The 21,782-nt window shown below is 51.9% G+C and overlaps 1 protein-coding gene across 1 annotated transcript; it reads left to right on the top strand.

Annotated features, from left to right (window-relative positions):
* Positions 1-43: 43 nt before the first annotated feature.
* Positions 44-17,312, top strand: IGF2 (insulin like growth factor 2). The gene is made up of 4 exons (XM_033063870.2): positions 44-834; positions 8,316-8,478; positions 15,260-15,426; positions 15,878-17,312. The coding sequence occupies exons 1-4, from the start codon at positions 730-732 to the stop codon at positions 16,118-16,120; spliced, it is 678 nt and encodes a 225-aa protein (XP_032919761.1). The 5' UTR covers positions 44-729; the 3' UTR covers positions 16,121-17,312.
* Positions 17,313-21,782: the final 4,470 nt, after the last annotated feature.

The raw sequence follows: 21,782 nt of genomic DNA, 5'->3' as shown, positions 1-21,782 counted from the left end.
GGCTCGCGGTGCAGAACCACGGCTCTTCCCCTCACCTGCGGGGCGGCCGCGGATGCGCACAGTCCCCCCTCCCACCCGGGGCAGGCAGAGGGGGTAAAGCCCCGAGCCCGGGTAGCAGCACGCAAAGCAACCGTGCGGCAGAAACTTTCTGTCCCCTCTTCCCTCCCGAGCTGGACTCCGGAGGGTTACGAGGGAGAAGGAGGGAAGAAAGGAAGGGAGGGAGGGAAGAGAGGGGGTTAGATCGCTCTGCAACATTATTGGCTGCGTGGCCGGGCTGGTGCTCGCCGGGAGAGCATGCCCATTGGGGGGGTATAAAAGGTATAAAAGCCGGAGCGCCCTGCTTGTCTCCTCGCTCGTGGGGCAGCAGCCGGGAGCAGCGGGCAGCGAGGCAGCCGGCCCCTTCGCCCCGACCAAAGGGACGCACTCAGTAAACACAAAAGTGAGAGCCACCCAAGGGGCAGCCAAAGCAGGAGAGAAAAAGAAGGGAAGAAAAAAAAAAAAAACAGGGGCGAAAAACAACCCAGGGAAAAAAAAGGAAAAGGAGAGGAAAGGAAAGCGCTCGATCGCTCTTTCTCTAGAATAACGAAATACCTGATCGTAACAAAATAACATCCTTGAGACAAAATCCAGCAGGGACTTGACATACCAAAAAGGCAAGGCGAGGAGAACGTGCCAGGGCGCGGGGAAGGCAAGCCAAAGCCGCGATCGCTGCCAGGGCAGGAGAGCAGCATGTCAAGCGCCGGGGCACACACGGATGAGCGCTGCCGGCAGCCCGCCTTCCTGCCCGGCCCGCCGCCGCCGCAAGAAGTTGAGAGTAGCAGCGGCAGTGCCAAGGTAAGCGCCGCTCCGCGCTGCCCCTCCGCGGGCACAGCACGGTGGGATTCCCCGGGCAGAGCCGAGCCGTGTCGCGCCGTGCCGGGCAGCGCTGAGCCATCCCGAGCCGCGCCGGCCCCGCTGCCCGCCGTCCCCACGCGTGTCACTAGAGGGACCCCGAGCTCCGGCCCAGCCGCGGCCGGCGGGGCGGCCCCGCTGCCGTGGGGTGCGCGGGTATCCCCGGGGGCCCGCCCGCCGCCGGGATGCTGCCGCCGGGGATGCACCGCCGGGGATGTGCCGGCGGGATGCTGCCGGCGGGGATGCTACGGGCGGGGATGTGCCGGCGGGTCCCGCGTGGGGAGCGGCGAGGGGCGGCCGCGGCCGTGCGGGGGCCGGGCCGGGGCTATGCGAGGTCACGCAGCGCTGCGCGGCCCCCGGCTGCCCGCGGAGCTCCCTCCGCGCCGGGCGGCTGCGGGAGCGCCGAGACGCGCGGGGAGGGCACCGGCGGTTCTCCGGCTCCCGAGACCGGCGAGGTTGTTAAACTCTCCTCTGCAAAACACTGCGGTGTGTTTGGTCTCGGGAGGGATAAAAATATTGAGAGGAAAAACAAGAAAGTGAAGCCAAAATGGAGTGAGAGTTAATGGTTGGCGTGCGGCCTTCGACTTTCTGTGATTTTTTTTAAAAATTTTTTTCTTCTTCTTCTTTCCCAATTGCTTTTCCCTACAGTAATTGTTTTAAGAGCGCGACTTGGAAAGGGTTTAGCACTCTGTTGAGCAGTAGGAATTGGGGCACATGAGGGAACTCGGATTTAGCGTAACTGTACCAGCAGATGTGGCTGCCTCGCCTCCAGCCAGGGGTACCTCAGCAGGGCTGCTGATACGCCAGGTCTCGCTAGGGTGGTGTGGAGCAATCAAGTGTAAAAACAAGGTTTGTGTGGGTGGTTTTAAACAGACACCTAGGGAGAGCCTCTGCTTTCAACCCAGGCTTCCTATACAAAATCTGTAGTTTTCTTCCAAATACTGGGATGTGCTTGGGAGGTTAGGGCCTGTTTTTCTTTGGGTTTGTTTATTGTCAGGTTGTGTGTGTATGTGGGTGGCTTTTTTTTTTTTTCCCCTTTTACTTTGCAGGGTTCAAAGTGTTGGGATTTTTATTCCTCCTCTTGCCTTGATTTAGAGTGGAGTTGAGGAGCCTGGGTCGTGGGGTTTTGTTAAGGATGACTTTGTGCTAAGGACATCTGGAGGTATAAAACTGACTGACACTTGTGATTTGAGTTCCACTGTGCTGTTCTGGACCCAACTTGACAATTTTGGTGGGGGTGAATGGGTCAGAGCTGTAAATCTTGCTCCGTGTTGTTGACACCCACACAAGTTCACTCAGCCTTTCAAAGGGGCTATCCCAGCTCCTGTGAAAATTCATTAAGGGATAAAAGATTTGACACCGCGGGTCCCCTCCCACCACCGCATGAAATTTGAGAGCCAAAATGTGTGTGCGTGTGTGTCCCAGCGCTCTTTCTGACAGGTGATCTTTTTTTCAGCCTGGCTGGAGGGCTGCTGCTTTGACCAGACAACCCAGAGTTGTCAGTGTGTGTCTCCCCCTTGATTCCTATAGGCTTCAGCACGAGCCCAGCTTGCCTCACGGAGCACCAGAGAAAAGCATTTCTGTACTTTTCTTTTTTTAAATAAAGCAAACACAGCAGGTGAGGTCTTATTTTTAGAGGGACGAGGAGTTGGTGCGTTTCCAGCAGTGCATACGAGCACTGTAAGTGGCCCACCCTCTCCCAGCTCATGTCCTGGGGCTGACCTCTCCGATCCTTCTTTGGATTGTCTTTGCTTTTAAAAGCTGATGAGTGTCTTAGCGGGGAAAGCGATATCGGCCTCCCTCGGCATGGCTGTGTGAGGGGTCAGGAGAGGTGGGGGGCGCCAGGGGAGGAAGTCTGCCTTGGCCTTACAGCCCGGCTCTGAAAGGGTTAAAGCTGCTCTGCCAAGACATAAAGCAAGTTCAACGTGTTGTGGGAATATCACTTGCCAGTAGACTCCAGTCACCACAGTTCCTGATTTAACAGCTTAACTTGCTGTTAACTTTCCCTGATATACTCCAGGTTTTGGAAGGGAATGCAGAAAGGAGAGAGGAACAATAAAGAAAGGAGTTAAGTGAGGCTACTAAAACGGACTTAAATCCCTTCACTGGGTCCTGCCAGCTGTCTTTAGAAGAGTTAAGCAAGATTGCATTTCCTTTTTTTTTTTAATATAATAAATCAAATATTTCTGGGCTGCATACCAAAATTTATGCAATACACTCTTACTCCCCAGTGGGGTGAGTAAATGGTACTGAATACCCCATTCACCTTTTTCAGCTTGATTTTTCCACAGGCACAGTAGTCCTCCTGCAGCACATATAGACACGGGGTGTGGCAGTGCTTCCCTGCCTGCCCCAGCCCCTGTCCCACAGGCAGAGCAGGCAGGTGCCTCTCCAGGCTCACGGGATGGAAGGCAGAAAGGTGACCCCCGGCGTGGGGTGGAGCAGGCTGCTGATGGGGAAGAGCAGTGAAGACAAAAAAAGTGAGGGCTAAAAATAGCAGCAGTATTGCCAACCTCAGCCATATGAATGTCATGCAAGCCAGGTGCCAAGAATCAGAAGGTATTTTATTTTTTTCAAGCCTGAGCTAAACAGCAAAACACCGGTCTTCCTGATTAATTTTTATTTGCCTGACAGCTCAGTGGTCAAAAGTTTTGTATTTTGAAGCTTGCTTCTTCCAAGATGTGGGTGGCTGGAAATCTCTTTTCTCCTTCAGGTGAAAAGAGAGGCTCTTCTGTGGCAGAGTTTGAGGTGATTCCTCTGCCTTCAGGTACTGCTGGGCACCTCATTCCCATGCCTCTGCCCAAGATGCTGCTCCTGGGTGGTTTTTAGCTGCCAAGGCACCTGCTTCTCATGCTGGCTTCCATTATCCCTTTGCTCCTTGGCACCTCGGGGCATCATGGCCCAGCGCCCTGTGTGAGGTTGGGTTGCCCTGTGGGCAGGGCTGGCATTCACTTGGCACTTGTGAGGTTGGCACATGCCCACATCCTGCTCCTTCGGGATTGCCACGCTCAGAACCGGGTCAGCTCCCCGCTCTCCTGGGGCTGTCCACGGAGAGGAGTAGTGCAGAGAGACAGATGTTCAGCATTTCTCACAGGCAGTCATCAGAGGAGTGAAACATCAGTCTGCCCTTTTTTAAATTTTTTTTGGTTTTTTTGCGGGGTGGAGTGTAAGGGAAGCTGGGATGTGTAAGCTGGGGTTTTCCCCTCTGGCACGTGCCACTGGGTTTGGGCTGACGACTTTTCTTTTACCATGCTCCCTTTTAAACGCCGCACTGCTCCACAAAGAAGCAAGATTTTTTTTTTGTTTCCTTCTTTTTGCTGTCCAAATCCAAATTTTACAGACTGGGCCATCTGTCAATTCCCTCCTACGTTGTTCTGTTCATATTAAATTGCAATGGAGGCCAGACTGAAGAAGGAATTAGGTCAGACAGGAGGTTTTGTCTCTGTTTTGGGGAGATATTTGTTGCCCAAGAGGCATCATGGTTTGGTTTGCTCAGCACAAGCCTGGATACAAGGGATGCCTGAGCTGTACTCTGAGACTTGGCAACTGGGCCTTTTAGCACATTGTGGCCTCTTGGCCCCTGACTCCCCAGCAGCTGGACAGAAACTGTCGATCCAGCTGATTCAGCAGCAGATCCTGAAAAAATCCTTTAACAGGCTGGGGTGGGAGGGTGACTCCACTGCAGACCTGCCCCCAGCCTCACTCCCAGCACACCACAGCCTCTCAGGGAGAGCCCTCTGTGTTGCACCTCTCTGCTGGCTGGAGGCTGCCAGGAGGTGTTTGGGGGTCCCTGGTGGTGGGTGCAGTGACGTGTGCTGCAAGGCAGCAATGCACAGGGGATCCAAGCATGGCACATGCACATGGCAGCTTGTGGCTGAGCTGGTTCCAGTGGCAGCCTGGCTTTGTGGGGGGTGCTGGGGATGCCAGGAAAGGTGTGAGAGGGGCATGAGGGATGGAGAGCAAAGCAGACCCTCTCCAGGGAGGGAGAGGCCAGCAGTGTGTGCTGGTACCTTGTCTGAGCCTGTTCTGCACTGATAATGCTGCTTCAGGTGTGGGTTATTCAGAGGAGCTTCATGTGTGATTCCCAGGATGGTACGGGTCACCTGTGGAACCAAGAAATCCTTCTTCCATCACCCTCTTGCACACTGTGTGGGGTCCAAGCCCTCCTTGGGAGGAATTTGGTGCTCAGGTTGTTGGGCATCTGGCATGTCTCGTGCTGCCATTCCCATTGCATCCTAAAGCCTTTGAGCTCTCCCTGGGCTCATGAGGAACAGCAGTCAGCATGGCTGGTTGAACTTGCTTTGGCAAGAATGGGACAGTGGTAGCTGTAGCCTCTCTTCTAGCAGAGACAGGGCCTTGTCCTTTAGGAAAGTGGCCCACTTCCCTCGTGCTGCCTTATTCCTGTTCTATTTCATGTAAGGGCGGCTTTCTAATAAAATATGAAGGTTCTTCCAACCATTGGTGTGAATTTTCTTCTGTTCAACAGCTGAGGAGACTGCCTCAGCTGTCTGTCCTCAGATGCCTGTCCTAATGCTTGGGACTAGAACCTGAAAGCTTTGCTGTCCTGTGTTTCCAGTGGAGAATGAAGTCTTGGAGTTATCCACAGGGTTTAGACTCGTCATGCTGAGCATCCATTCAGTTCTGGCAACCTGTGCAGCTGGCATGGTGCTTGCACCGATGGGTTGTGGGCTGCAGGTACCCAGCTGTGCCATGGACACTCTGTTTTGGGGAACAGCATCTGCTCTGGCAGTCTCTGGCATCCCTGCTTGTGAGGGAAGGATCGACTGAAAGGTTACTGGGACATGTTGAGCCAGTGATGGCACCTGGGAGCCTCTGCAGCCTTTGTGTGAGGTCTGGGGGCTTTTCATTAGCAGAGTCAGTAGGGCCAAAGGGAGATGGAAGGGCTTATAGGACTGGGTTGGGTTGCAGCTCCATCAAGCTGGAGAGAAACTGCAGCACGGGGTAGTAAATAAAGATGCTCTTTGCTTTGCTGCCTGGTTTCTCGTTACACAGCTACTGGAAGGAGCAGAGACACAGCAAGGTGACAGCAGAGGGAAGGGCTGGTGGCTGGTGTGTGGGCAAAGGTGCTCTTAGCTGCATTTCACACCTCCCTGTTAGCTGTGCTCTGGATGACAGCACCGGGGCTCTCCCTGTTCCTGCTGCTCAGGGGCGTTTCCTGGCCAGAGTTATGGGGTGTGTGGGCACCTGGAAAGAGCTTGCAGTGGAACCAGGGAAGGCTGCCAAGGGCTTGCAGCGCAGCCTGTGCAGGAACGGGTATTTTCTGAGGAGCACAAGTGTTTTTCCACAGAAGGTATCAGGTCTCCCCAGTATCAAATATCACCTGCTGACAAAATCTTGCTCTCCCCTCCCTTCAGAGCATCTCATCCTTTTCTTTAGACTGAATGTGGAGGAAAAATGGTGTTTGTCACTGTGCCACCAGTCAACCCCTTCGTGTCAGGGCTGGTTCTTGCTTGGGGAGGCCAGCATGCAGCCTGCTCATTAGCCACAGTGCCCACAGCCAGGATGAGCCTAACTGGGGACACAGGATCATGTGGATGTCCTGAAGTCCTATATGAGAGCCTTCAATGGCAGCACCGGCTGGTGGCAAATCTGTCACCCTGGCAATGAGTACTGGTGCTACCTGAGACCTGGGAACACCAGCAATTGGCATCTGCATGTAAAATAAAGGGCTGAAAAATGGACAGGAGCAGGGAGGCTGGTCTGTTGTCAGCTGGACATCTGGCTCCTGATGCTGCAGCACCAGGGGCATGACTCCAGCAGTGAAAGCAATGCTATGTTCATGTTGGAGAGGCCCAGTAAAACACCTGTGGGCCACTTGATGAAAAAAAATCGAGGTGAAAAGTTGCTGGTGGTAAAACACCACCACTTGACAGCATGGTGTCAGAGCCTGCTGTCATCCCTCCGCTCCTACTGTATTACAGAGCAAAGCCCCTCCAGTGTGCTGGAGGGACCATTGTTACTGGAAAAGCTGGTCCTGGTCCCATCACCTGCTGGTTTGAGACCAGTTTGTTCCTGGGGCTGCTGCCTCTCTTGTCCAAAGCTTTGGAGTCCTTCTGCCAGGACAGGCTGAGAATGCTGTGGCAGTCAAAACTCAAGCCGGAGGAACGTCCCCCACAGCCCACCCAGACCCTGAAACCTCTGTTTTGGCTTTTTCTGCTGCTGATCCCTGTCCTGCTGCTCATGGCTTGTAAGCATGATGCATTTGTAGTGGTGACAATTTGAGCTACGTGCTACTAAAAATTCGGGAGCAAGGGTGTCTTTATTGCTGGCAGGACCGTAGCAGGGCCTCAGGGGAGCTGGGCTAATTTCCTGGCTGCGCTGCAGACTTCCCCTGTGACCTTGGGCGAGTCATTTAATCTATCCTGGGCTTCGGCTCCATCTCTGAGCATCCCGGGGGGGTGAGGTAATATTCATTAACTGATATTATTCTCGAGTTGCTCAGATGCTATGGTGATGAAAGCTGGATGTGAAACCTAGTGTCTTGGTTGAATATTAGCAAAGAGAGAGGATGCTCTGCTTGAGATTAGGGTTGCAACCCACCGTCTGCTATTTTGACATGCTTCTCTTCATTTTGGGCTTACCTGTCTGGTCAAAACCCAGCATTATCTGGCTCTGTGTGTACTGTGAGGCTCATCACTGGGGGACTATAGTGCCTGGAACCATTCATGGGTTTTGCCCCATCCAGTGGGGCAGTAGCACCCTTGCTTCACACCTGCAGAGGCTGACGTACTTTACCTGAAGCTGTTTGCTGGAGCTGAGTCTTTGAGCTAGTTAGCAAATATCCAGGGAGTTTCTCTTTTAATGCTCTGCACTGTCTGACACTGCCTTTACCCTCCCTAGCGATGCCTCAGGTGCGTTTCCCATGGGACCACATTATTCCTGAGGGCTGTCTTCTCAGTCCCAACTCTTGCCAGCAAACAGAGCTTGTGCAATCAGCCTCTTGATTGCTTGAGCCTCATCTCTCACATGCCTAGGACAAAAACTGTTCTTCCTAGCTTTCCTCAAAAGCAGCTCTAGGACAGGTTGAAGCTTCGTTTGATTTTGCTTTGCATGGACATGTTTTCAGACAAGGCATGAAAACCTGTCATCAGAAGGGGGGAAAAAAAATTCCCTTTTAAAAGGAGGGAAAATAAAATAAAAAAAAAAATCACCCTGTTGAAAGAGCAGGGGAAAATAAAAGCCTTTCAGAGGTAGGCTGAAGCGGGATTTTCCAATGGAAAAACCGCTTCAATGCAAACCTTGTGTGCCCGGAGCTGCTGCTGGGAGCTGGCCTCACCCCAGCGGCTGTCGCAGCGCTGCCGCTCCTTCCCCGCTGCAGCAGCATCCCGACATGTCTGGGCATCGGGCAGGGGGGTGGCAGAGAGGGCTCTGTCCCGGTGCTAACGCTGTGCCTCTGTCCCCAGGTGCCCAGGATGTGCGCGGCCAGGCGGATGCTGCTGCTGCTCCTGGCTTTCCTGGCCTACGCGCTGGACTCGGCCGCCGCGTACGGCACGGCGGAGACCCTCTGCGGCGGGGAGCTGGTGGACACGCTGCAGTTCGTCTGCGGGGACAGGGGCTTCTACTTCAGTAAGTGCAGGATGCTGCCCACACCCCACGCCTTGCCTCAGCAGAGGGAGGGAAAGGAGGGGTTTCCCAGCATGGTGCTTCTCATGAATTCCTTGTGCACGGCAGTAGGCCAGGAGAGGAGCAAGAAAATGGATATGCTCTGGATATGGCGCTGGTTTTGGGGACTGGTCTGGTACCACAGGGAAGCTGGGTCCTGCATGTGATGCTCGGGAAAGTAGAATGTCTCTAGGGAACCATATGTGGCTGGTTCACCAGCGATAGGGCAAGTCTTTACAGTAACGAGGATGTCTGCAGTCAGCGCTCTGCTGAGCTTGGGTCCTGGTTTATTTTGAAACTTTGCTGCCTAAGCGTTGCATCCTGAGAGCAGGCAGGAAGCTGAGCACTCTCCCCTTCCAGAGCAGGCATTGCTTTGGTATAGCAGCACCTTCTAGGCTGCTCCCAAAACTTTGTGACATAGCTTTGTGACTCCCAGCTACTGCTGGTGAACTTGTTGCTGAAGAGTGATGTCTCACCCTTTTGCAGTGCAACTAACACAAAAAAATGCAGCACTGCTCTTGTGTGCAGCGTGCAGATGCCTCAGACTAGCTGTCTGCAGCAGGCTTTCCACCAGGATGCTTTGGCTCTTTGGACCATTGGCAGTAAGATGGATTAACTGGTAAACAGAGAGGATGAGGAGTAAACCTGTGACAATGGATGCTCAGTAATCTATGGGCAAATGTGCTTCGAGTGTGATACCTTGTTTTGGTGTTTTGGTCTCCTGCTCTGCTTGGGAGTGGGAAAACACTGTGTCTTGCTCCCCACTGAGGACTGAGCCACAGGGTGACTGACTACAGGAAAATTACAAAGCCAAATGGGAGGGAAGAGGATGGAGATACCAGCTGTGCATGGTGCATTTGGCAGTCTTGCCTCTGCCTTGGGAAAAGGAATTAAAAAGTCACTTTCAGGTAAACAGAGTGCTTTTTTGGAGGAGCGGAGTTGAGAGCCAGCTCCCTCTTGTTGCAGTCTGCCTTTGCAGGGAACAATGGAGCAATGCAAAATTAGGAAATTACTTTGGATGTCCTTTTCCAACCTGGATATCCCTTCCCAACCTGGAGGCTTTACTAGGCTTGTCTCCTGCTGCCTGCTGATGTTGGGTAGAGAGAGGCACAGGGATCCTCCACCCAGCCACAGCAGGGTTCAGGTTGGGACCGGCTTCAGGCTTGGTTTTGGGTGGGTGATCAGGCTACAGGTTGCTTTGCAGCTCGCTGGGGGCAATTCCCATGCCCCATCCCACCTGAGCAGTGGGATCTTCTCATGGCTCCCTGGGCACTGTGGACAGGCAGCACTTTTGGGGTGCTCTGGGTGCACTTCCTTGCTGTGAAGGAGCCAAGCAATGAGGGTTTGCATGTGAGCTGTCCTTCCTCTTTTCATCTCCCCCTTCCCCTACCAGCAGGGCAAGGAGGCAAGTGCCTCTCCCGCTCTCACAGCTCTTCCTCTCCCTCTATATGTAGAGGAGCATCTGTCTCCCTCCCTGCTTTCTCTTCCCTCCTCCCTCTCTCTGGGGATGAAAGGGAATGGGGCTTTTGTTTTAAGGTCAAACTGACCTCCTTTCACCTCAAATAACCCAGCTGCCCAGGCCAAAATAAAAACACTTTTGAAGGCAGACAAGTCTCTTGGTGCCAAGTAGCCAGTCGGGGGCTTGCAAGGGGGTTCTTGCTTTATTTATTTTTGTGCTCTCCTGTCCCTCTTCCCCACTTCACCTTTTTGAATATTTCTGATGAGCCCAGATACTGGGAATGAAGCATAGTCCAATATTTTAACCCTTTCAGCATCTGACCAGCCTGTGCCATGCAGGGCTGAAGACGTTTGGGGAATGTCTCTACCTGATGAATGTTTTGGACATCCCCATTTCACTTAATTTTATCTTCTCTACCTCCATGACTTGACCTCATAAGTGATTATTTCTGACTATGTTCATCTTCACTCTTAAACCCATACCTAGGCAGGAATAACCCCAGGCAGCTGCAGGGCTTCACACTGCTGGGCTTTGCATCACAGGCTACACTGTTGTCACCACGTAGATGCAATAGGGCACAATTTTGTTGCACCACTGTGGGTTTACCTCTTAAAACTGGGCCTGGGCTTGTATTGAGCACCTCACAGCATGGGATGTGTGACCTGATGCGCAGCCTGTGCTAAAGCAGCTGTTCACACAGGAAATAAATGACTTGGGGAGCCTTGTCCTGTGAGTACCCCAGGGCCCGCTTGCTGGACAAGGGTTTTTGAAGCATCTGGCTAATAATGTTGGAAAAACTAAAAATGGTATGAAAAACCATTATTGTTTCTTCTTTTGCTGAAGCAATTATTTAAGAAGTTGCGGTACTCTGCATTCTTGCAAGAGAGCACTTTGCTGGAGAAGCTGGCTGTGAAGTACAGCGGGTGTTGCATTAGTGCCAGGGGGATGCATGTACGGATGGTGTCCTGGGAGGCACCGCGGCTGGCAGGTGCTTGGGGCTGAGAATGTTGAAACTCCTTCCAAGAGCTGGGGCTGCAGAAGGGCTGCACTAACAGGGGCAAGGCTAGCAGCACGGAGGTTACCTAGCCATGGGACACGGTGATGCCAGCTCTATCTATCCCATGGGCAAGCGACAGCTGAATCTGAGCGTGCTTTGCTCTGCCCTGGTGATTCCTCCTCTCTGTGATTTCAAGGCTTTTGGCTTGGCTGGCAGCCGCTGTCAAGGTGGTGGCTTCCTGCAGTGGCTCTGTGGCAGGGTTGGTAGCCCTGCTCCCCAGCACCCACCCAGGGACAGCGGCACATCCACGGAGGGATGCTGAGTCCAGCCTGCGGTGGAAAGCAGGGCAGGTCGAGAGGAAACCTCAGCCCCGAAGTTGCTGTCATGCAGCGCTGGCAGGGAGGGAGAAGGGGCTGCAGGGGGAGAGGCGGCCGACTTCTCTGTAAACAACAGCTCCTGTTTCCTCCTTTCCAACAGCTGATAAGAATTTAGCTCTTTGCAGCCGCTTGTGCTGACGGGGCACATTCTTGCGCACCCGCCGCTCCTCCGAATAATACTAGGAAAAAGCAGGGGGGAAAGTGCGGTGCCGGGGTGGGGGAGGGCCAGGCCGGGGGCACTGGGACGGGGCCCGGTGCCGCACAAAGGCCCCCTTGTTGCTCCCAACATTCCTGCGACAGGGGCACGGGGACTGTTTACACCCAAAGTCCCCTTCCACTCGGCTGACCGCCTGATTGACCGGAGGAGAGGGGACCCAGCCAGGGTGGCACCAGCACCGCGCACCCCTCCCCGCAGCATCTGTTCAGGAGCGTGGGGAGCCGGCAGCAGTGGGGTGTTTGTGCCAGGGAAGGGACCCTCTGCTCCCCATGGCACTGCCACTCTGGCACAGTGGCACAGCTGAGCTGCAGGTATGCCCCTCTGGGTTCTCCCAGGAATGCGCTTGGCTTTATGCCACTTCTGGGATGCCCTGTCAGGAGAGCACATACCTAGGCAGGAATAACCCCAGGCAGCTGGAGGGCTTCACACTGCCGGACTTTGCATCCCAGGACTTTGCAACTCAGGGCTTGCTCCCGCAGCAGCGCTGTCGAAGGTTTTGGTGAAGCACAGTTTGGGGAAAAAGGGAGCCTAGCCATTCATTGAGGGCTGGGAGGAAGCGCATTTCCTCAGGAGGAAGCGGTCGCTGCTGTGATGGGAAGTGGCTCGCGTGCCCCGGCGGTGCCGCAGCCTACTGCCCACACGGTTCTCCCCTGCAGGCAAGGGACAGGGCGGCAAAACCCTCCCTGGGTTTGGCAGTGGCGCTGCAGTGAGATGCCACCCATGGGCAAAAGCCAAGAAATTCAACCTTTAGTCCCTGTGTAAATTGTGTTACAGAACAAACGTTCTTCCCAATCCAGGTCAGCAGCAATATTGCTGTTTGCCAGCAATGTCCTGTCGTTTCCAGGTACTTTCTGAGACTAAATCCCTGTTTGTTATGTTTGCTTGTTTTTTTTCCTAAAGTAACTCTCCCCCGGAGGGCTGTAGTGGCATTTGGCGAGGTCCATACGGACAATTATGTAATGGGAAACGTGCCCTATCGGAGAGTCACGGTGGAGCCGGCAGTGGTGCCGGCAAGGACAGCGGCTTGCAGCAGCTTTATGCAGGAGAGAAGGGGCAGCACACTGGGGCTGGGAGCCACACGTGTGCCTGACAGCCAGACAGGGGCAGCTATCAGGGAGGAAGAGGCTGTGTCACTGTGGTGGTCCCTGCTGGGAGCTCACCCTGCTGGTGCCACACCTGGGCATTTGCAAATACGTGCTGACATGATCTCCCCGTGCACACCCTAACCAAAAATTGCCCTTGAAGGCACAGCAGTGAATATAGTCCCGCTTTCCTCATTGTTTTTATCCTCCCCTCCTCTTTCCAAACAAACACATAACTGCAAGTGGGAAACTTCTGTTTTTGAGAGGAGATATGTAACCTTCGAAAACCTCAACTTCTCCTCAAACCATGTGTGTCATCACTTGTGCAACCTTCTGTTCAGCGGGAGTGTGAATGTAGCCCTTAGGGTATGTGCTAGCAAGAGGGGGTGACTTGAATATTTTCTCTTTCCCTTCTAAACTCTCCTTCTGCCCATATCAGGATGTCTTTGTGGAGCAGCTTAATGCTTCAGCAGCCTGCCATGGATTGAGTTGGGCCCTGGGATTGATAGGAGCTGAGCAGGGGCCAAGTGTGGTATTGGTGGAGTGCACCTCTCCCAGGGCATTGCAAGCACAGAGAAGAATACATGGAGCTGGCCCTAAGCTGGCTGCTGGCCCTGTCTCCTTTGGCCATCACCACCCAGGCTGCCTACTCTGGCATCACTTGAGCTGTGGGCACCCGAGACATCTGCCCTGCCTTTCAGGGGAGGGCCCAATCCAGTGTGTTTATTGACCACAAGAGAGAAAATGAAACTCCTAACAGTGTTTCCTCCGATGAACCTTTGCCTAGGAGGAACCATTCTTCTCATCTCCCTGTGGGGCTGGTTAAAGGTCGTGCCTGAAATTCTTCTAGAGAAAAAGAAAAGGAAGGTGGTGGCACAAGGGGGACAAATGTGGAAAACAAAATGTTTGAAATGTCTCCCAAAGTCGGGTCTCATGGTATGGGTCAGCTGCCCCATGTACCAGCACACTGATGCTGTGTTCGTTTGTGTGACCTCTGAGCATGGTGGAAATGCACCACCATGGACCAGAGGGCTCCTGGCTATGGGAACACGACTGATTTTAACAGAGAGCAGGTCTAGCCCTGCTGCCAGGGCTATTACAGAGGCAGCAGTGAGGCATTTTCGTGGTGTTGTGCATGTCAGCATTGTGCACACAGTGCTCTGCTGTGCATGGAGAACTGTGTTGAATATGCATGTCTGCATTGCACATGTGGGGCTGCATTGCATGCACAGGACTGCATCATCCCACATGCATATCTGTACTGCGCATCTAGGGATGCTGCTCACATGTGGGGTTACATGCACTGTATGCATTAGAGAACTGTGCTTTGCACTTTGGGTGGGCATCCAGGTTGGGATACCCTCCAGGGGAAGTGGTCAGCTCCATGTAAGCCAGCTTTGGGTCTTCACCAAGGCCTAAGATCTGAGTGGCTGCTTCATCAGGAGTGCAAGGGGTAGGATCATGGGTCATGCACAGGGCCAGTGCGGACAGTCGTGTGTGTTCCTGCAGGCCAGCGGGGAGGTGAGGGCTCAGCATGCCATAGTGAGCAGTGTTAGGCATTGCACTTGCACCACTTGTGCTCAGTTTTCCCTATGCCCAAAATCTCCTGCCTGGGATGTGGTACTGGATGCTGTTTGCAAGCCCCACTGTTTCTGGCCTCTGTTTTCCCTCCCTCAGAGCACCTTGCACTGGGAAGAGGTGCTTGTGGCAGTGTGCAGAAGCCTGGCTCAAACCCCACAACAGCACAAGAGCATAGCATGTTACTTTGCAAAAGCATGGGGCAAATCCATTTGTTTTGGGCCAGTTTACACTCTGGAAGGCACAATTCCTAAGCAAATTTGCTTTGTATCAGAAGTTCAACTTTATCCGTCTCTTTTATTTCAAGAGGGGGAGGAAACATGGTAAAATTGATGTAAGCTTTTTCCCTGGAGCACTTTGGCCATCATTAAGCAGTGATATGGAATGCACTTGGTCATTGCTGCACCAGACATGGGGTTTTGCATCCTTCTGCAGGCAGAAATGGGAGAGGAACCCTTATTAAAAGATTAAGTTTAATAGCTATTCTTGGCGGGTGTGGGAGCCTGTATTCTTTCTGCAGCTGTCTCAGAGCTGTCCCATCTGGTAAAACTCAGCTGCTTTGGTTCGCTTCACCTGCCTGAGTGTTGATCCGGCAGAGGGAGGTTGGCAGCCACAATGCTGTGCTGCTTCTTTCTAATAAAATCCGCTTGCCAGGATCAACAATGGAGACAGTCGCAGTAATCGGCGCAGCGCTGGTGGTCAGGCTGGGCTGGAGCTTCCTCGCCTCAGCTATGCCCGAGAAAGCCACCCATGCCAGAGATACAGGAGGGAGATAAACCCCCATCATTCAAAGTGCCTTTAGACTGCTGCTGGAGGCACGTGTTGGCATCAATAGCGTTTGTCTGGGGAAGTTTTAGCGTGAGACTTGGCTGGTTTGCGGGTGCGTGTCAGCTGGTCCGGGAGAAGCGCTGCTGTGTGTGAAGGATGTGGAGCCCGCCTGTCTCTGGTGGCTGGTGGTGGAGGGATGCCTACAAGGAGCTGGGGACACCATCCAGCCCAGGTTGGTGGCTAATGCCAGGGTCTCTGCTGTTGCAGGTAGACCGGTGGGGCGAAATAACCGGCGGATCAACCGGGGGATCGTGGAGGAGTGCTGCTTCCGGAGCTGCGACCTGGCTCTGCTGGAAACGTACTGCGCCAAATCCGTCAAGTCGGAGCGTGACCTCTCTGCCACCTCCCTGGCGGGCCTGCCGGCACTCAGCAAGGTGAGGAGGCTGTGCGGGGATGGTGGCCCTCCTCTGAAACGAACAGAGAGAGAAAAGGCAGGAAGGCCATGGGTGGAGAGAGCAAACCCCAGCTGCAAGGTCTGATGTTTCTGCAGAGCTTGGGAGAGACAGCCACCATTGGCAAGTTGTGCCAAGTAACCTGCCAAAAGTCAGCTCTTAGTAAGGTGGGGAACCAGAGGTGGGCTGGGTCACAGAGTCATAGAATGGGCTGGGTTGGAAGTGACCTTTAAAGATCATCTAGTGCAACTGCCCTGCAATAAGCATCAACTGGATCAGGCTGCTCAAGCCCTGTCCAACCTTTCTGCGACTGTTTCCAGGGATGAGGCAATATTTCCATGGGAGGGAGGGATGGAGGTCCAAGAAGGGAATCCCCATCTGGAGAGCGGGCAGGCTTGAGCAGAGGCTAACACTGCTGTCCCTCTCCTTGCAGGAGAGCTTCCAGAAGCCCTCGCACGGCAAGTACTCCAAGTACGACGTGTGGCAGAAGAAGAGCTCGCAGCGGCGGCAGCGGGACGCGCCCAACATCCTGCGGGCTCGCCAGTACCGGTGGCAGGCGGAGGGGCTGCAGGCGGCCGAGGAAGCCAAGGCGCTGCACCGTCCCCTCATCTCCCTGCCCAGCCAGAGGCCCCCAGCGGCGCGAGCCTCCCCGGAAACGGCTGGCCCCCAGAAATGAACCCTGACCAGCCGTCTCGATTTTTGATCTCCTGGGGGAGGGCGGGAGGACTGGCGATTCCCGACCCCCAAGCCCCTCCGTCCCCAGGGCCGCTGAGCCGAGGAGCCGCTCCGGCCCCAACCAAACAACTGACACAGCAAGGAGGGGATGGCGGCGGCGGTGGCGAGTGGCACCGCTCCCACGGCATCTTCCTTTCGGGGTGGGGGGGAGGGTTGTTTCATTTCCCACACCTGTTTCGTTCCCCCGCGCCCCCAGTATTTCCAAACCTGTACTTGCAAAGGGACAGTTTGGCACTTGAACTTTTTGCTGCCGGGTGCTGCGTGACATCCCCGGTGCCAACGCCAGAAGACAAAAGAAAGAGCAAGAGGAAAAAAGGATATGAAGTTAAATTCTTTTTTAATCTTTTTTTTCTCGAGAAGCGTCCATTCCGTGTCTTTCTTGACAATAAAGTGAAAAAAAACAATAGAACAGGGAGAAACATTGAGGGGTAAAATTTTTTTTGCCTCATTCCCACCCCCACTTTTTTCTTCTATTTTTTTTTTCTTTTGGTTTTTCTTATTTTTATAACTTTCTTTTGCACCTTTAAAAGAAAAACGTACCTGAGAAGAAGTTCCGAGGAGCCCCATCTGCGTTTTTGTGTGTGTGCTTCATTACAAGATTCCAAATCGACTTGCACCTTTTTTGAAATCACCGATGACGGGAGAAAGAGAGGAAGAGGAGAGAGAAAGCAAGAAAGAGAGAAGGAAAAGGAAAGGGGAAAGAAGAAAAAAAAGTGAGCTGATGCTCACTTTAAATGGAGGAGGCGTCTGCATTGCACATTTGCCACGGATTTAGTTGATTTATATATATAATATATTATATAACTTTTTTGGCAAAAAAGCACTATTTTTATGGGACATTTTGTGTAGTATCTGAAGAGGGATTGTAATGTTTAAAATGTGTTATGGTGCTAAAGTAAGTTGGAAGGGAAAAAACCCAGAAATAGCAAGGGAGGGTGGGGAGGGAAGGACAAGATAGCGAATACTGAACTTGAAATTTTAGCTTTTCGTTTTAGGAAAAGTGTGATAAATGTGTTTCTTTTCTCTTCTGAAATATAGCTTGGTCATGACCATATGAGCTAGTTGGCTGTTACTCATGTACACAGATGCACGCACACACAGAATACATCGACACGCATCCTTTTTTTTTTTTTTGTTTAAAAAAAAAACAAAAACAACACAACCACCGCAACTCAGACTAAAAGGGAACTGTTCTGGAGACAAACTATTTGGAATGGTGAAGGTGTTGCCAGTTAGAACTCAAGGCCCTGCTTCTGTGCTTCTGCACGGACCCCCTGGCCATGGAGACCCCCTGGAGCTTGGCTTCCCAAGCCGTGGGGAATCGTGCCCTTCCCTGTCCTTGCTCGAGGTCCAGTGAGCAGGTGGGCAGGCAGCCCTCCCAGCAAGCCCCTGCAGGAGCAGCAGTTCCACCCCTGCCATCTCCTTTTCCTTCTCTTGCCCTTTGCGTCCTTCTCGCCGGACCCTCGCGTCCCTGCCCCAGGAGGAGGGGCTGCCCCTGCCCCGGGGCTGCTGCACGGGATGGGGGGACAGGCAAGTCTCTGGATGGGTTTGAGAGGTGGGCAGAGGGCTGTAAAATAGGTTGGGTTTAAAATAATATATATTATCTGTCTAGGAACCGTAAAAGGGGGGGAATCAATTACATCTCCCTAATATACTCTCACTTGCTAATAAAATGGGGACACTCTGTTAACCAGTTCTGTACTTGCTTTGTCTTATATATCCATACATTTAAAACATAAAAAAAAAAAAGACTACTTGAATTGTATTCTATTTCGTGGTTTGGAGGGGAGGGCTAGGGGGAGTCTTGAGAGGGGGAGGATTTTAATGTATAATCCTTTTGTTTGTTATTACCTTGCAATGTTGAGCCATGAAGCCTTTGTTTAAAAAAATGGCACTGCAATACACGACAAAGAAAATCCTTTATTTATTTTATTAAATATATATGGAAAAGAATGAAAATCAGTCCAAATTAGGGAGGGGGAAAGGGAAGTGGGTGGGGTGGGAAGGCAGAATAAAAACAGAGAAATTGCAAATAATTAACTTTTTTTTTTCCTTTTCATGTGTCTTTTTTTAAAAAAAACTTAGTTTTTATTTTTTAAAAAGAGAAGTAAAAGCTTTCCTGGATGCTTTGTACCAAAAAAGAAAAAATTAAAAAAAAAAAAAAAAAAAAGAAAACCTGTTAAGCAAATAAATATCCATCCAGAATATGAAGCCTGACTTTTTCTTTTACTTTTCATTTATTTTTGTTCCTGGGGTGAGAGTTGGGTGGGAAGAAGGCCACGCCAAGAGCCACTCCTTGTGGAGGAACAGAGTGCGCTGCAGCTCCTCTTTTGGAGCTCAAAACTGCAAGAGAGCGTGCGGTACCCATAAACACAACGTGAAACCTCAGTCCTGTGGCAGATGCCCCCCTGAAATCCCCAGTCATCTGCCCAGTGATTCTTGGTGAGATCTGGGGTTGTTTCCCAGCATCTGCTGGAATTTGCTTAGCTTTTACCAGCTTGGGCTGTTCCCAGGGACCTGAAAGCTGAATGGGAACTGAAGATGGCAAAAAAAAACCAAAGAAATGTTGTGTCTAGGTTAAGTTTCCTGATAGATGCAGCTTCTCTGGGCTCTCAGGGTAGATAGAGCTTCTCTTTACATTTTTAGGAATCCCAAAAATCTTCATTACATACAAACACCATGCACCACTGCAAGTAGGAGGTAAAACACTGCATTTCCAGTTTGGTAGTAGAGCAGGTGTGGGTAAAACAGTGCCCAAGCATCCCTGATCTGGTGAATCAGTCTGACCCCACATTGACTGTACCGCCCCACTGGCATGGTCGAGGGCTCTGTCATGATGTCAGGGCAAGGACCTGGCCAAACCCAACCTCCTGCCCCAGATGACTTGGGCTGGAAAAGGTCCTCCATCTCAAAACTGGAATTGCTGATTTAGACCCTTGGAAATACATTTTTAAACCAGTTTCTTTTAAACATTCGCAATAAACAACAACAACAACAATTTTTCACACTGTTTTTGGATTTTTTTGTGGTTGATCAGGGAGGATTTTGTACAGATGTAGGGCTGACTGCTTCCTCTGGGCATGTACTTTATTGCAGGTGGAGAAAGAATGTGTATGCCTTTCTGACCACGTTCCAAGACCTGGCACAGGTTTTCTTCACATTAAAATTTGTCCCTATGATGAGTGAGGACTGATTTTGTTGTGGCTTCTGGTTGTCACTGATGGAAATTTTGCTTTTGGGAGCTTTGGTCCTTTTCTGCTCTTTGTTGTGTGAGCCACTGTGTTGCAGGGTGTTTAGAGCTGATTAAAAAACACGAAAATCTTCAGCAAATATTTTGCTGCATTCCCCAGGAAGGAAAGCAGCAAAGCTGGAAGCACCATAAAAGTGATGATGATGTTTCCAGGCCCTTCATAAACCCTCTGTTTTGCCTTATCCTGTCAGGAGTCCAGGGCCAGAGCAGAGCAGTTCATTTCTCTGAAGTCAAGAGACTTCAAAATGTGCCATCTTGCTTTTTGGCTTGTCAAGGACTGCCTTTACTTGCAAGGAGAGGCAGAAGCTGCCTCTGAGCATCATCCTGGCCAGAGGGTGGGGGTCTGGATGAAACGGAACCTTTGCTTTGTCTCAAGTGTCTTCTGTTGCCTGCAAAGGCTCTCTGCAAGGTGGAGGTAAGTCATGGGCTCAGCCTGGGAATCTCAGACAGCAGGTTTGAGAACAAACCCAAGCCTGCCACGTTTTCTCAGATGGATGGGCAGAATTGGCTCTGATTTTTGTGATGATGCCTCTATGTGCAGGCACAGCTCTGAGTGCTTAGCTGCTGGGTTGCAGGAGCATGGGAGGCTGCAGCAGTGGTGGCCAGTGATCCCTGGGGAGGCACACCTGGCATGTGTGAGCTTTAATGCACCTCCATATCCAGCCCAGCTGGGCTGGGACCTCCACCCACTGCTCTGCTGACATGCAAGAGGGTGGGGAGGCAAAGGATAGTTTCAGCAGAGAAGTCCTAAATGCTGCTTAGAGATCCAGGAACAATTGGGAAAACTAACCCTGCATCCTAGCCCAGCCCCAGCTCTGGCCCCTGGGTCTCAGCATTACCATGTAGCTCTGCAGGCACGAAAGGGCAAATGGTTTTTTGTACAAAACATCTCTTTGGAGGGCATTTTCCCAGGTGATACACAGGGAGATACTGAGGAAAAGTCCAACTTGCTGAGTGGAAGTGGCCACAGTATGTTCAATGTAAAGAAATCACTGTCTCTGGATTTGTCTGGATAGAGGGAGACACAGGAGAAAGAAAACACCACTAACCAACATTTCACTTTCCTATCCCATTTTACTTTTTTTTTTTTTTTTTTTTTTTTTAATCCAGAATGCAGTTGAGCTGTTACCTAGATTTCAGTGAGTTGCACTTGTGCCATCACAACAAACTGAGCCTCCAAACTGGTATCTTAGAGCAGCTTCATCCCTTCAGTCCTGCCTGTCCTCAGAAGTCTTTCAGTGATGTACCTTGCTGCACTAAATGAAGGACCTAGGTGAAGAGAAAAAAACATGTTTGTTATTTATTAAAATCACCTGATTTCCTTGTTGAATCTATAATTGCCCACTGATTTTTACCAGGCTGTGAGGAGACCTGAGAAAAGTACTGTTGCACCATGGATTATTTCACTCGTGCACTCAGCAGTAGGCAAGACTCAGATGCTTTCTGCGCCTTTTGTGCTTTTCATGTGTAACACAGCGTCAATAAAGCAAAGCATTTTTAACAATCTCCTGGCAGCTGATAACTTTCTCCCTTCCACTTTATTTATTTTCTAAAGAGCAGGTGAGTCATAAACTACCCCGAGGCTGGGGTAGCACAGCAATTCCGCTGCTCCCAGCGCAGACAAAGGGGGAGGTCTGGTTCTCAAAGATAAAGAGATCCAGTGTCCTAGGAGGGGTCTGCCATTGCCACCAAGGTGCCAGCATTGGCTCTCCCTCCCCCAGGCTGCTGAAGGATGCTCTGGCTGCCAGCAGGCAGTGTGCAGTGGCAGACATAACTTCAACCTGCTGGAAAGGCACAAGTCCTCACAGGAATCTTGGCCTGCTTTGCTGCTGAGCTCCCAGCTGTGCACGACCCAAGGAATGCACTTGCTCATTAAAATCATGTCAGAGTTTGCAGAGAGCCCTGCGAGAGCCTCTTTCCCTGCCTTCTTCTTGTACCTGCCAACAGCAGACTGAAAGCTGAGGTTTCCAACCTGCCAGGCTCTGGCTCAGGGACCAGCAATAGCCTGAAGGCAGGAAATTTCTGAACTAGGGTGTTTTTTGACTTGGGCAGCATGGGAGGTCAAACTTGACATGCAAAATGGGCTGTTCTGGTCTCCATCTGGCTGCTTGCAGCTCTGGTTTGGGGTTTCCAGGACAGGCACAGCATGCAACAGTGATCAGAGGGGAGCCCCATGGTAGAACGTCTGTCTTTATGTGTGTTCTGCAGAGGGCAACATGCCACACAGCTCTGACCAGAAGGCATTAAGCACAGTTGTAGATGGAAAAAGACACTATTCAAATACCTGAGTAACTCACAGGTAGAGCAACTGAGGGAAGCGCAGAACTTGCGCCCTGTCACCAGCAGTAAAATA

This window comes from Catharus ustulatus, chromosome 6 (assembly GCF_009819885.2).
Source record: "Catharus ustulatus isolate bCatUst1 chromosome 6, bCatUst1.pri.v2, whole genome shotgun sequence".
Lineage (NCBI taxonomy): Eukaryota > Metazoa > Chordata > Aves > Passeriformes > Turdidae > Catharus > Catharus ustulatus.
Note: the sequence above shows the minus strand (reverse complement) of the source record. Positions and strands in the feature narration are given on the sequence as shown.